General features: G+C 39.9%; 1 protein-coding gene across 2 annotated transcripts in view; it reads right to left on the minus strand.

The window, feature by feature from the left end:
- Positions 1 to 1,097: 1,097 nt before the first annotated feature.
- The window catches only part of Dcp1a (decapping mRNA 1A), a 54,165-nt gene continuing 39,106 nt past the window's right edge, over positions 1,098 to 16,156 (minus strand). The window contains exons 7-10 of one of the 2 annotated variants that reach the window (XM_026388665.2): positions 9,323 to 10,081; positions 7,734 to 7,799; positions 5,856 to 6,074; positions 1,098 to 5,366 (exon numbers count right to left, since the gene is read on the minus strand). In XM_026388665.2, coding sequence (XP_026244450.2) covers positions 5,286 to 5,366; positions 5,856 to 6,074; positions 7,734 to 7,799; positions 9,323 to 10,081 — 1,125 coding nt within the window. In that variant the 3' untranslated portion in view covers positions 1,098 to 5,285. The remainder of the gene's footprint in view (positions 5,367 to 5,855; positions 6,075 to 7,733; positions 7,800 to 9,322; positions 10,082 to 16,156) is intronic. The other variant, XM_077796214.1, reaches the window with a different exon arrangement.

The following is a 16,156-nucleotide window of genomic DNA, read 5'->3' on the forward strand; positions in this document are numbered from 1 at the left end:
AGAATATCATGCTAAGTGAAATAAGCCAATCCCCCCAAATCAAAGGTCCAATGTTTTCTCTGATAATGTGGAGATTGTGTTAATCTTATGAATCACTTGACTGAGTTAAGGGCTACATAGATAGCTGGTCAGGCATTGTTTCTGGGTGGGTTTATAAGGGTTTTTGGGAGAGATTAGCATATGCATTGGTAGACTTGAGTAAAGCAGATCTGCCCTCACCAATGTGAGTGGGCATTTCCAATACCCTGATGGCTTCAATGGGACAAAGAGGAGGAAGTTGAATTAACTCTATCTGACCTGGTACATCGTTCTCTTGACTTCAAAGCTGTCTGTTCTTAGCCATTTGGACCGGTTTGGAGTCTATAAATTGGATTTCTTGGGCCTGTAGCTTGCAGATGACAGATCATGGGACTTCTCAGCCTCCATAATCATGTGGGCCAATATCTGATAATTATTAAAGAAAAGTTACAGGAAGCCATTGGTTTAGAGTAAGCTCCCACAGTAGGTCCATCAGGCCAAACCAAAATGTACTCACTCATGCTGAAGTTTCATATCAGAAAGCCAAAACTCAGTGGGTTATCTGATGTTTTGAGAAATTAGGAGAGAGAACAGTCAAATCCCTCAACAGGCCAGTTTTAACCAGCAGGATAAGGCTAAACCTTACCATCATATTTTAACCTTAAAACAAAAGTAACTGGGAAATGACTAATTCACTTTTTGTTTTCTGTTTCTGCAGCCTGCTTTCTGTTATAAATCTTTAGGGAAATGAGGGTTTGGCTCAGTGCTAGAGCAAGTGCTTAGCAAGTGAGAAGCACTGGGTTCAATCCCCGGGGTGCACACAAATTATACTGAATGTGATATTGCTGGATTTTGGACTTGAAATAAAGCCAATTAAGAACCTTAAACTGAGTTTAAATGGTCCTGTTTCTTTAGAACCCTGACTCTATGGGGTGGAGACAGGAGGATGAGGTTTTCTTTGTTGCTTTTGTTCCCTCTCCCTCCCCTTCTCACAAGTACAGGGCAACTCATTCAAAAGTTCCTATTTCTACAAATTAAATAAAAACACAGGTAAAACTTAGTAGGTGCTAAAACTTGGTTTTGAAATTTTATTAAAAAAATATATTTGCAAACATATAAAATTTAGGATGAAAAACGCTCATTTTAAAACATGTAATAACTTAATATTTGCAAACATACACAGATGGTATAAAATCCATACCATTAAAAATGTCAATGATGCTGTATTGCGCTCATGGAACAAAAACTTTGCTGTCACTCCAGAGCTTCTTGTCCCCACATTTCAGGGAGCTAAGAATCTGATACAATGAAAGTTGTGAGAGCCAAACGGCCAAAGCAGTAATACAGAATAAAAGACCATTGAGAACATCTATTTTAAAAACATGTTTCCTAAGAATTCACAACATGGATAAAAGGGAAATGCAATCTTGCATTTTTTGCCACTTCAAAGTGATCAATATTGCATCTTAGCATTTTAAAGAAAGATGTCAAATACAAATCTGAGTGAAAGATTGCACACATCTCTCCTGCTGAAATTTGCTGAATAACAGGCTCCTTGGGGCCCTGTCCTGCTCAAAGAAATATTCTCAAGCATAGCTTTTAAAAAGCTCAGTATAAGTTGCTTTGCTCTGTTCAGATATCAACATTTTAGACACTTGAAAACACAGAGCACTGTTGATTCCTGAAGGTACTCTGAACACAACTGAAGAAAACCAAAGGTACGTAAGAAACAACAACAACAACAAAAAACACAGGTTCCACAGCAAATGTGCAGCAAGGATGCAGGACATGGGCCCATGATTCTCAGTCTTCACTTCTCAGGCTGAGCTTACTTGTGCCTCTGTCACCTCTCATTCCTCTCCAAGTTACAGTATGATGGCTGATTCTGTTTTTTAAGCAGTTAGGCACCTTCAATTTCATGTTGCATTATTAGTAATACAATGGCAGTCATGGCCTCTACTACCAAAACAAGAAAATTTCCAACTACATTCTTTGGGGGAGGAGAGTAATAAAGCTGCATGGTTTAAAAATATTTACCTAGTAGTGGATTTGATGGAGTCTATAATTTCAACAAGAAAATATAAGCCAGAAATAGAATAAATGCTTGAACATGCAAAATCTGGTCAGACATATTCTAAACTAAGTCTGTGCATCCTCCTGTAGAGAAGTGCCCAGGTTAACTCAGGTTCTGAACAAAACACTACTGTTCAAGGTAAGCTGTAAACATTCCATAGGAGACTGCAGGAAATGCTTCTCTTGACACTGTCACTTGATTGGGGAAAAAAAAAAAAAAAAAAAAAGCAACAAACTATCCCTCCACCCCACCCTGCCCCGGGTACTGGGGATTGAACCCAGGGTGCTCTACAACTGAGCTACATCCCCAGCTCTTTTTTAAAAATTAATTAACTAGTTAATTAATTAATTTATAGTCATGGTCTTGCTAAATTGCCCAGGATGGCCTCGAATTTTCAATCTTCCTGACTCAGCCTTCTGAGTAAGGTGGGATTACACGTGTGCATGCCCAGCAAGTAGGACAACTTTCACAACTCACAAATCCTGGGAGAGATGCTCAACAAAGAGGAATAAGGTGATCTGGGAGGTATGGTGTGTCCATTCAAATACATCACCTTATCTACAGCAAACACGTGAGTAGTGCTACCCACTGGTGGTATCCTAGACACACCATACTTAAAGGTCTGGGTTGCTCCTCCCAGGGCCTACACTTGGACTGCAAGTGGGGAGCAGGATGGGTAACAATGGACAGAGTGGTCTAAGTGCAGGTCTCCTGGGTTTTGCAAAATCCAGTTAGAAGGATCTCTATTCTTGCTGTCCATTTCTATTCAACTAAGGTTCCAGTTAAGACATGGCAGCAATGTAAACATGCAACCTAAGCATGAGGTTTTGGACAGTAAGCCTGAACAAGGAATAAGGCAACTGAACTGTGATATTCAGGCCAGGGTAATCCAACTGCAACTATCCAGGCTTGGCCTAGCTCTCAGGGGACTGGTTCTGGCCTGAACCTCCTGGTAATCATGACCACGATTTTCTGGCTTCTGAATTTTAAGTTAATGCTTTGAAGATATAAATTTGGGAGTTAAAATAGGATTAACCTTTTCAAGTCTCCACGACTTGGGCACTTAAAAAAGTTTACTTTCACACTAAGGAAGCCTTATCATAGATTCTCTTTCACTGTTGATCATATTCACTCCTATGATTAAAGGATGAAAATTAACAGATTTGATTATAGATCCTCTTTAGGATATTCTCTCTTTACCCTCTCTCATAATATTATACAAACTCGAAAGCATCATTTAAATTCAAATGTCTACTACAATGAGAATCCCTTGATTTACTAAAGCCCACTGAGACTACATTTGGGGTGTGATCAAATCTCCTGGTGCATTCATTTTATAAGAACAGTTATGTGGTTCCTTGGACACCATCTCGGATGTCAGCAACATTCCTTATCTTGCTATAATTTGGATCTTACTAGAACTTTTCTCTTTCCTAGATGACAGCTTGAGCAATTTATTTTTGGTTGCTGAATTTACACACTATCTTTGAAAACAAACTCTTCCTAATTGAGTAAGAAAACTTATAAGCTTCCCTGAATTCTGCACAATTCACACACAAAACTAGGTAGATAGCAACATAAGACACTAAATCGAGAAGCAGAAACACTTTCCAGGAAGCATGTTCAGATTAACATAAGCCAATCAAACAAAGTATTCTTTTTTTGCTAAAAAAACTACGACCAAACTAAAACAAGAATGTAATTCACAAGTAATTTCCTAAAATTTCTGCTAGGAAAAAAAAAAATCTATGGACTTATGATTGAGTTATCATTAAAGCTTAAATGATTGTTCCAGAGGAACCATCACATCTGTCAGCATTATTGACAGCTAATCCTTATGCTAGCTGGTTGAGCCATTTGGGTTTTTACCCCATCATTAAATAGTGCTCAGAAAAGTAAGCAGTGCATCTTAATTGGTTAAATACTACAAAATGACCTGTATCATAGAAACAAAGACACTTTCATTCAAAAAATATCTTAAAATTACTATTGCTGAAATAAATCAAAATCTACATTAAAATATTACTAAACACCATTACATGCCATAAAAGAATAAATATAAATCATGGCAGATCAATAGCAGCATAACAAAGCATCTTTACATATTTTCACACTTTGGGCTGGAAAAGTTCTCACAGCCAAGGAATACATTGGTAAAGTTCTGAATTTCACACTTTCTTTTTAACTCCATAGTCTACAATAAAGTAAGGGCCGTGTGAATAACAGCTCCCTTTTCTGCATAGCTTTAAAACTGTTCTCAGTACACTTGAGGAATGGAACCAGAATGGCTTTGTCAGATTGGTCCACTGGTCCTTTTATCAAAGTGTTAAAGAAAATAATCAACAATGACTTCTGTGTTTTGACAGAAAAGGAGAATAAGGCTGTGTTTCACACACGAACTGAACATTTTCAGAACCACCGGAATTTAACTTAAAATGAAGATTTCTAGTAGGATGTGGGCATTCCCAGCTCTTGCCCTTGCTTTGAAGGTGTGACACGCTCCCTCCCACATCACCACAGAGCCTAGTAGGGCCCTATTAAAAAGGCAATGCTGCACTGGAGCCTGTTGCATGGCAGGACTGGGGACACTTAAAACAAAACACAAAGGAATTTCAGAACTTTTAAGGCCCAAATGGGGCACGCATATAAAATATACTTCACTTGAACAAATAATTCCTAATTTATCAACTTAAACTCTGATTCTCAAAACTTCAAGCTACTTTGTGGAGCTGACCTACTTTGTTCAGAACTCGACTATCAGCTTAATGCCCAAGTTTCTTAGGGGCAGGGGTGTGGGGAGGTGTGGGCTAGGCTGAGTTCTGTGGCAAGGCTGGTGGCTACTCCTCCCTAAGTCTTGAAAGAGAAAGCAAGCTGAATATCAGACCCCTCTGTTCACATACTTGCTTACAGCTGATGAAAACAACCATATAACTTACACAATGGTCTTTTTTTTTGTTGTTGGTTTTTTTTTTTTTTTTTTTTGTCAAAGGTCTGCTGGTGATGCTTCACAGTGAAACCTCCATTATCACTGAGAATGTCACTTGGAAAACATTCTTAAGGAATGAGTCTCTTTCTCATAGGCTCATTTTCAGGATTCTCAAAATTCAATGTTCTTCTGTTCAGAAAGAAGTTTCCATGATGAAGCCTATTGTTTTTGAGGATGACCCTCAACTTCAGATTTATTCCACTCCAGTCATAGGTTGTGGTTGTCTTTGTTTTTGGTCAGAACCTGCAAATAAACTTCATGAAGTGTACTGAGGAAGCTGGAATCATTCTGGAAGAGATGATAAAGGAAAGAACATGGAAAGTCACATTTACCTTATCATAAAGCTTACTTTCCTGAAAACAGCTTAGGAAAAAACTGTAGCAGTGAATGCTATAACTAATTATTATTTTTTTTTTTAAGAGAGAGAGAGACAGAGAGAGAGAGAAAGAGAATTTTAATATTTATTTTTTAGTTTTCGGCAGACACAACATCTTTGTTTGTATGTGGTGCTGAGGATCGAACCCGGGCCACACGCATGCCAGGCAAGCGCGCTACCACTTTAGCCAGATCCCCAGCCCTATAACTAATTATTAATTACCCAAATAATCTCACCCAGAGATCATCATGACTAATATCTTAGAGTTTACACAGTTACTATTCTGCCAGGAATACATGCTTAGGAAGACGAACTTACTCCAACATGAGAACATACAAAATCTGTTTTCTTCTATTAAAGAAAAAAACAATCAAAGATTCCGTTGATATCCTACTACATACCTTTATGAGATGTATCAATGTATCCTGGAGCTGAGACTTGCTGAGGATAATGGAAGGCTTTCTCTGATTTTCTGGTGTTCCAACAGTGAGGGGTGAAGGGGAACTTGCTTTCCTCTCTAGGTCTGTGGACCTTGGAACTGTCTGCTGGAAAACACTCGGGGACAACAGGACTGAAGATACTGCTGTGGTTGTTGCAGTAACCAGTGGAGGGCCTGCAACCTGCAGAGAAACAATTGTCATTTTGCACCAAGTATAGAAGCCAGCAGCCAGGCTCAGAGTAGAGGACATCTGATAACAGCCATTAGTATAATATGAAAATGATCTGGAGCACACAGAAGAATCAAACACAGTTTTTTTTTTTTTTTGTGGTGCTAAAAATTGAACTCAAGGGCCTTGCACATGTTATGCAAGCGCTTGACCACTGAATTTCATCTCTAGGCTTCTAACACTAACTGTTTTGGTTTCAGGTAAACATTCACTAGAAAAATTTGAACATTTGGTACCTGTTTAGGTAATTTCTGTTAGCTAAAGGATGAAAAGCCCATATATACAGGAGTGCCCTGGAGTCATGAAGGGAAGCTAAGTTCAACCATTATAGAAGGTGATTATTAGAAATAAACATATGTCATACAGAGTAAGAACAATCCTATGATAAAACTCTAAAATTTCTTTGGGGGTGGAATTGAAAAAATGACTAGACAAAGGCAAGGGACTTTTTAGGGTGAGAAAATATTATGTATTTTGATAATTATAATAAACAAACTTAAAAGAAGTCTAAAACACAAAAACCCCAACTTAATTATATAAAGATGAAAATTTCTAGAAATGTAGTTAATCTCTATCTTCTTCCTCCATTTAAATGTGCTTGTAATTACAGCTGGCATCAGAATATACCAAACCAATGATGATTATTTTAAATAATTCTCACATTTGATACAATCAATAGAGATTTTCATTTTTCTTGCCCAGTGCCCCTTTTTGAATGCTGGGGACTGAACCCAGGGAGCACATGTTACACCATGAGCTACACTCATAGTTCTTCTTTTATTTACCTCATCTACAAATAGCCAAGAGCCTGCTAGAGTTTTCAGGCTGCAGTTTCTGGTATCTGAGCCACTGAGCTTGTTTTCTGGTATAAAACCAAGCTGACAGCTCCTGCTGATCACCACAGAATACAACAAGTTACCCAGAATGTAAAACAGAAGCTGGCTTTACATTCTGAGACTCAAGGAGACGTGAACAAGCATAAAGGCAAATGAAAACATGATACGAAAGAAAATGAAAAAAGGAGGCCAGGCAAGTCTGGGAGGCTTCATCATCAGAGCAATGGGATAGGAGAAGATTGTGGCAGGATAGTGGCTCTACCCACTGGGACATTACAGCTCTTCCTGGGCAATGAATATTCCCTAATTCTAGAAACCAGGCTAGCTGGGCATGGTGGTGCATGCCTGCCATCATGGCCAGCCTAAGCAACTTATGGGGGCTGGGGATGTGGTTATGTGCTCCTGGGTTCAATCCCTGGTCCAAACAAACAAAACAAAACAAAACAAAACAAAACAAAAAAAAAAAAAAAAAGAAAAGAAAGAAAGAAGCCAGGCTGACAAATTCTCATCAGTCACCCACTCACAAACAACAAACACTGTGGTTGAGCCTGCCCCTGGACAGTCAGGGGAGACATGCATGATGATGAGAGGATGTGAGGCGCACAGAGGCTGCAGTAATGAACTTTGCCTGGAGGGCAAGCAGCCCTCCAGGAATGAGGCATCTAAGATAGGTCTGGGCTTGAAAGCTAAGGCTTTTCAATAAGGTGATATTTCACCTCACAGTCAGCAAACTTAAAAATACTTAATGTGCTCTTGAGAAAAAGGGAGTCCTTACCGGGATGGCACTGGATAACACCTTAGGCTGGGCAAACAATTCAGGTTCCTGGTTTTGCTGCATAGACTGAAATGTTTAATAAAAAAAGATGAACAGATATAGTAAGTTTCAATTAAGAAAATTTCTTAGTTACTGGTGGAAAATCTCGGTTAGCAATAAGGAACAGTCCAGACATTAACCAGATCCTAAACTACTGAGGGAAGAGGCTGACAGCATCCTGTGACAATGCAACCAGTGACTCGACTTCACAAGGAGACATTCAGATGGACTGCCCTCTTCATTTCCCCTGAGAAAAGGGGGATGCAAAAAGAGCCTTTAAGGTGACTCTCAAGAAAAGCTGCAATCTGTATCTTAAAAGAGCTGAGGACATGGACTGGGGCTGTAGCTCAGTGGCAGAGCGCTTGCCTAGCGTATATGAGGCACTGGGTTAGATCCTTAGCACCACATAAAAATAAACAAAATAAAATAAAGTCATGCTGTCCATCTACAACTACAAAAAAATAAAATAAAATAAAGGTATTGTGTCTAACTGGGTAAAAAAAAAGAGTGGAGGACAGCCCAGATCTATTTCTACTGATAAGCATCAGAGATAAGACAGACTGGCAATCTGATGCCTCTTTTTTGCCCGCTGTTGGTGCTAGGCATGCACTCTACCATTGAGCCACATCACAAGCCCTTTTACATTAAGATGGTCTAAGTGAGTTGATGAGGCTGGCATGGAACTTGTGACCCTCCTGACTCAGCCTCCCCAGCAGGTAGGATTACAGGCATGGGCCATCACTGATGCTTCTTAATGGGGTTATTTAAATTTGAACAGGTGGGGGTTGAGGGAGTGGTTCAATGATAGAGCTCTTGCCTAGCACATGTGAAGTCCTGGGTTTGATCCCTGGTACCAAAAATAAATAAATAAGCTGGGCATGGTGGCGCACACCTGCAATCCCAGCAGCTCAGGAGGCTGAGACAGGAGGATCATGAGTTCAAAGCCAGCTTCAGCAACAGCGAGGTAAGGCCCTAAGCAACTTAGTGAGACCCTATCTCTAAACAAAATACAAAATAGGGTTGGGGATGTGGCTCAGTGGTCCACAATCCCTGGAACCCCCCCACCCCCCAAACAAAACAAAACAAAACAAAACACCAAAACAAAAAACCAACAATAACAACAAAAAACCAATGGAAAAAGATGTGGGCTGGGGTTGGGGTTGTGGCTCATCGGGAGAGCTCTGGCCTAGCATGTGTGAGGCGCTGGATTCAATCCTCAGCACCACATAAAAGTAAATAGATAAAATAAAGGTATTGTGTCTTGACTACAACTTAAAAAAAAAAAAAACAAAAACAAAAACAGGGCTGAGATTGTAGCTCAATGGTAGAGTACTCGCCTAGCATGCAAGAGGCACTGGGTTCGATCCTCAGCACCACATAAATGTAAAATAAAGATATTATGTCCACCTAAAAGTAAAACTAAGAAATATTAAAAACAAACAACAACAACAACAACAACAAAAAACCAAAGCCAAAAAACAACCCAAGTCCTTTGTAGTTTCATCTCATCCAATGAATACCCCCAAATACCCCAGTGCTCCTGCAACTACCTGAAGGGGAGCAAGCACCATGTTGCTCAAGGAGGCTGAGGCTGCTGCTCTTGCTGCTGCTGTCTTAGAGGGAGGCTCTATGAAGCTCTCAGGTGTGGCTAGCTGGCCAGATGCTGCAGGAAAACTGGGTGCTACTGCACCTTTCCCAAGTGGCTGTGTCTGTATTTGGTCATGCTGTGAAGTCAACCTGAGTTTCTGGAGAAGATCGACGCTTGGGAGGGCTGTGCCAGTTGTGTTCGTTATGCTTAGTGGGGCTCTGAAGGGGCTCTGGCTGGCAATGAGACTGGTGTGGCTTAGCTCAGGGACTGGCTGATGCAGGAGTGGAGACCTCTGTCTAGGCGTGGTCTTCACTGCCTGCATCATGGTGCTGTTTCGAGGTAAGCTGGGGGGAACCTGTGCAGTAGGAGCTTCAGCTGGCAGAGTAGGACTGAGAACAGGGCTTAAGGGGATCGTGTAGCTCGGGGCATGCTTTTCACTGGACTGTGTGATGGAGGCAGGAGTAATTAGCACCGGAGTGGTGACTTCAGGTTGGACTGCGTGGTGGGTGGTTGCATGGACACCCAGGTTTTCCAACTGAGGAGTTCCTCCTGGTTGTTCAAAAGAACATGGTAGGAACGAGCTGGGCTCTTTCTGGGAGGTATCTCCTGGTAGCTTTTCCACTTCTTCTGGATCCAGACCCACAACTGCTGGCTGTTCCTTTGGCAAAGAAGTTCCAAATAACTCTTCCACTGTCAGATGTTTGTGTCCAGTTGGAGCAGACTATAAAAAACAAATGAAATCACTCAACAAAAGAAACTTTTGGAAATCAGTATTAAGTGAATTTCTTTTCTAGCTACCAAAATAATTTGCAGAAACAAGGACAGATGGATTCTGAAAATAAGGACTGGAACAGACTGAAGGTGTTTTGCAAGTATGAAGCCAGCCTGGGCAATTTAGCAAGACTCTCAAAAAATAGAAAGGGTTGTGGATGTAGCTCAATTCAAAGTACTCTTGGGTTCAAATTATCTTTTATTTTTTTGGCAGATGGATATAAGGTGAAAGGGCAATTACCTCAGTTACCTCATTACAAAGCTAACTGTGCTAATTGTACCGAATTGCTCCATATTAATAACACAGGAAAATGATATCAGAGAGGACAGAGTGAACAAATGCTGATCAAGTGATTAATTTTTACTGTTCTGCACAAAAAGTTAGCACTACATCTTAGGGACAGGGTCCCAAATACTAGAAAATAAACTTAATTATTTAATTGTAGGTCTTTCCCCCTACCTATTCCCAAATCACACAATCCGTAAGAAAAAGCAAAGTACTTAAATTTTGAAAGTTTAACATTTACATATATTTCAGTAAACTGGATTAACTAATAATACAACTGCAACTATTCAAAGGAAAAATATTTATGCATGCCATTTGTGAGCTTTCCTGTACCTTCAAGCAGTATGGACATATCTGTCCTTTAACTTTTGTTTCCTGAGTACTCACAGGGTGCCAGGTCCTCCTTTGACAAAGGCATGTAAGTAGGGAGTTCCATAGAACATATTTATATTCTAGAGGGAGACACATCTAAATCCTTGGAAAACACAAGCAGCTTCAATGTATAGTTTTACTCCTAAAATATGTGAAGCACTTAGTTTTTTATATTTATACATATATATGTATGCTTATATTGAAAATTTAATTCACAAATACACATGATTTTCAGGGTTTCAGAAAGCCTGGAAGGCCCAGAAATATATTGCATTTGAAGTATCATAGTACTCAGTATATACACACACAGTATATGTTACTTAGCACACAGGATGTTATTTAAGGTATCATAGCACTATGGTATGATCTTATTTCTTCTGGAAACAAAATCAGTTTTTCCAGACAAATGTTTGTTTCATCCATCTGATAATTGATGAGTTTAGCAGGTGCCAGGCACTGTGCTGTGACTGTAAGGTAGGGAAAACAGGCAAGCACAACTGGCCACATGGGGAGGGGAGAAAAAAGCACTGCTTGGGCTGCACAGTGTCTGAGACACAATGGGGATCTGGACTTTACCCACAGAGCAATGGAATGAGCCACTCAGCTATATGATAGGATGTACACGACGAAGGCCACGTAAAGGAAAAACTGGAAGAGTGAGACTGAAGAGAGCCGGACTAAGGTCCTGGCAGAGAAGATGATGAAGACGAAGGAGTCTGAATGGAAGGAACCAGTGGCTGAAGAGGAGGCAAGAAGACACCCTGGTATTTCGGTACTGCGTGTAAGAAAAGTCCAGAAAAGTCCCCCAGGTAGAGGGAGGAAAAGCTGAGGTGAATTCTGAATACATCTGAGGCCTTTATGCATCATCTGGAAACTGGAGGTACTGATCTGGAAGTTATTAAAAAATGAAAATGGCTATCCAAGTCCAGAAAGCACATGCATTCCCTCAGGAGACTATAGGGACAAAGCCTCAGGGCCCTGCCAACCACCAAGAGGCAGCCAAGCAGCACTGCCACTGCCAGGCTCTATGTCCTCCCATCTGTGTAGCCTGGGGAGTCACTCACTCTTCTCTCTGAGTCTCAACTCCCTTATAAAGTAGGGAAGGCTGAGATGGGACGTGGAGATGTAGGGAACCCAGCACATAAGAAGTGCTCATTTAGTGTTAGCACTCATAACAACAGTAGAAAGTAAGTTCCTCCAAGGCAGAGGCTGTCTTTCTCATTTATTCCCTGATCATTACTTTCCTTCCTCTTGGGCTGTTAAGCAGCACAACACACCAAAACCCAAATAATCCAATACCACAGATACGAAAAGTATACAGTAGAGGCTCAAAAATACTCTCTCACCACCTTCTCCTGGTTGGTGTATGATGGGGTGAGGGTGAGATCCCCTGTGTCAAGGGCAAGAGGACCAGCATATGGAACTGAGGATACAGAGGAGTTTGCATGTGAGACAAAAAAGGGAAGGGAATGTTAAGGGAATGTCACTTTGTATTTTCTCCTTGATGTGAGGACAATGTCATCTGTTGGGTGAGAGGTGGCAGGGCAGGTCTGAGTAGGATGTGGAATAAGTGTTGTGGAGCAAGAGGCAGAAGCTCCTCCAATTGTAAAAATCATAGCTTCATGTAAACTACTCTATTTTAGGAAATATTCAATAAAGATAATTCTATTAATATTAAAAAGCTAACAATATGTCTTGGCAAGCTGATGTGACAAGAGGCTTTGTTTAAGTGGAGAAAGTCTTAAATGACAAATTCAGGACCCCACTAATAAGACTCTCTGTCACAACACTCTCTAGCACTTTAAAGAATTTTCCAGATTTGGAATCTCACATCAAATATCTACCAGCACTAACATCTAATTATAAACTGGATGTAAAAAAAAAAAAAAAAAAAAAAGCTAATGATTTTATATGGTTCAACTCCCTCATATTTTTACTACTACTTTATCACCATCTATCAGAGCTGGCAACCTAATGCGGGGTTCACAAAATCTGACTATTCCAATAACTTAAGAAAATGGTGAAGAAAGCATGCAAACATATAGAAGTACCTTTTCAAAATCTGGGGACGGCTCTGTGACCTTAGGGGTCTGTGGAAAGAGAGACACACGAGGGGAGGTTCCATGGAACATTCTATCCCAAAAAGGGCAAAGGGGTAAGATTACAAAGGAATAGGTGGGGGTAACTCAACTCCACCAGGTGACACCCACTCCTGGAGCCAGACCTCATTATCCAAGGGGTGCAGTAACTGTTCAGTACCCCTTTGCTCAGGACTTACAGGTACGTGCATAGCTACTGTCCAGAATGGCTCCTGATATTACTCCCCCCCACCCCCACAACCAGGGATTGAAGCAGGGGCACTTAACCACTGATCCATGTCCCTAGTCCTTTTTATTTTGAGATAGGGTCTTACTAAGTTGTTTAGGGCCTTGCTAAGTTGCTGAAGCTGGCTTTGAACTTTCAATTTTCCTGCATCAGCCTCAGGAGCCACTAGGACTACAGGTGTATGCCACCACAAATGGCTCATATTTGTACTTCTCAAAAAAGTACAGAACTTAGGGTATCAAATCAAAGATAAGTAGGTTCATTTTTCAGGCACTAACGAAAATTATATAATCTTTATTTAGTTCTTCATCTGCAAAATGGGGACAACTGTGGCAATTATCTCATAGAATTGTGAAAATTAAATTATCATACAATGTCAGGTGCCCACAAATATTTAATAAATTGAAATTGACATGTTATTGTCATAAATATCATACAGACTTTTCTTTTTTTGGTGTATGTGTATGGAGCAAGTGCCCTATCACTGAGCAAAATCCCTAGGTCAATAGAGTCTTAAGAGTAATCATGAAAAACCTGTGTACTTTTTAAGGGAACCTGAAAAATGTTTGTATATTAAAAATTCAAATATCCTTCTGGAATGTCACAATCTCACAATGCAAAAAACCACAATCACTTGATGGGATACCAACACTATGCTATTATAAACCACCCTGTTATTCCCTGATGCAAAGAATCAAGAACACAGCTGTTTAAACTTCCATGGCAACATTTCAAACCCACTCAATGAAAGACAAAGTAGACAATAAATTCCCCCATTGGATAGACTTTTTTGTCCAGGCCATATAATCATTCCATTTCCCATGCTGAGCACCATGACTTATTCACTTTGCATCCCTGGCATCATAAATGTCAACTGACAGCACAGAGATAATGCGCCCACCCCCCACACCCCCCAAAAAATTGTGGCACATGCCTGTAATCTCAGTTACTAGGTACAATGAGGCAGGAGGACCACTTCAGCCCAAGAGTCCAAGATAAGTCTGGGCAATATAGCGATATCCCAACTCAAAGGGAAAAAAATAAGTGGTAAAAGACCAAAGTGGCATTTGGTATATTTATAATATTGTGTAAACATCACCACTACTCCTAGAACTTTTCTTTCATCCTCCCCAAAATTCTACCTCTCCTTTTTATTGTGGTGCTGTGGATGAATTCTGGGACTTGTGCATACTAGGCAAGTGCTCCTATGGCTGAGGTAGATTTTTAAGCACCTTTTATTTTATCTTGAGACAAGGTCTCACTAAATTGCCCAAGATGGACTCAAGTTTGCAATCCTTCTGCCACAGTCTTTGGAGTAGCTGGGATTACAGGTGGAGACAATTGCCTGTAACCATTAAATAGTAACTCCTCATCTTTCCTCCTCAATGCTCCTCAGACTCTGGCAACCTCTGCTCTACTTTCTGTTTCTATGGCATCCCTGGATTTAATCCCTAGTACCACACATGCACACAAAAAGGAAAAAATGAGCCAAAATTGCTTGGCAAAAAAAAGCACTGAAAACCAATATTAATTCTTATTTATTAACACAGATTATGTGGACAGTAACCATTACATTGTGTATTATATGCACAAACCAACATCTGGATTTACCTACTCTGAAAAACAGCACACCCTGGGACTATTCTGAAGAAACTTTAGGGTCTTTTTCAGGAAAGAAATATTTTTGTTATATGAAAGGAAGAGATCAAACAACAGGACATGCATCTGATACTTGACAAAAGGTATCAAAATATGTTGGCCTTTTCAACAAATGGTACTGGGAAAACTGGATATCCATATGTGGAAGAATGAAACTAGATTCCTATACCTCTCATCCTGCACAAAAGTCAAATCAAAGTGGATCAAAGTGGATCTAGGAATTAGACCAGAACCTTTGCAACTACTAGAAGAATAAATAGGGTCAACACTCCAATATACTGGCACAGGCACTGACTTCCTTAATAAGACTCCTAAAGCTCAAGAAATAAAACCAAGAATCAATAAGTGAGAAGGCATCAAATTAAAAAGCTTCTTTCTTCACAACAAAGGAAACAAGAGTGTGAAGAAAGTGTACAGAATGGGAGAAACTCTGTCAGCTACTCCTCCAATAGGGGATTAATATTCAGAATATATAAAGAACTCAAAGAATCCAACACACCAAAACCCAAATAATCCAATCAATAAATGGGCAAAAGAACTAAGCAGATATTTCTCAATAGAAGAAATACAAATGGCAAACAAATATAGGAAAAATGTTTGAAATCCTGGCAACCAGGAAAATGCAAATCAAAACTACATTGAGATTTCATCTCACTACAGTTAGAATGGCAATCCTCAAGAATGCCAATAATAATAAATACTGACAAGGATGTGGGGGAAGAGGTATGCTCATACATTTTTAGTGGAACTGCAAAATAGCATATCCACTTTGGAAAGCAGTATGATCTCTTCAAAGACTAGGAATAGAACCACCATATGACCCAGCTATCCCACTCCTCAATGTTTATCCAAAAGAACTAAAATCAGCATATTGTGTAGTGATATAGGCACACCAATGTTTATAGCAGTATATTCACAATAGTCAGGATATAGAACCAGCCCAGATACCTGTCAACAGATGAATTGAAAAAGACAATGTGGTATATATACACAGGTAAGTTTTAATCAGACATAAAGAATAAAATTATGGCATTTGCTAGTGAACAGTCAGAACTGGAAAACATCATGCTAAGAGAAATAAGTCAGACCCCCCAAATCCAGGGTCAATCTTTTTTTTCTTATGCAGAAAGCTAGATAAAAATGGGGGCTGGGCAGATAACATGAAAACAGAGGGGAGATCAGTGGAGTGAAAGAAGGCAGTTAAGGGGGAGACAAGAAGAGTGGGCAAAGGGAGGAATTATGGAATTAAACTGACAAAATTATACTATGTACACATATATCACTGAAGCCACCTTTAAGTATATTTATAAAGCACTCCAATTAAAAAAAGACAGTAAGTAGAAGATCAGTAAAACAGAGGAAGTAGTGGTGGGAAAAAGGAAG

Source organism: Urocitellus parryii, chromosome 3 (genome assembly GCF_045843805.1).
Source record: "Urocitellus parryii isolate mUroPar1 chromosome 3, mUroPar1.hap1, whole genome shotgun sequence".
In the NCBI taxonomy this organism is placed as follows: Eukaryota; Metazoa; Chordata; class Mammalia; order Rodentia; family Sciuridae; genus Urocitellus; species Urocitellus parryii.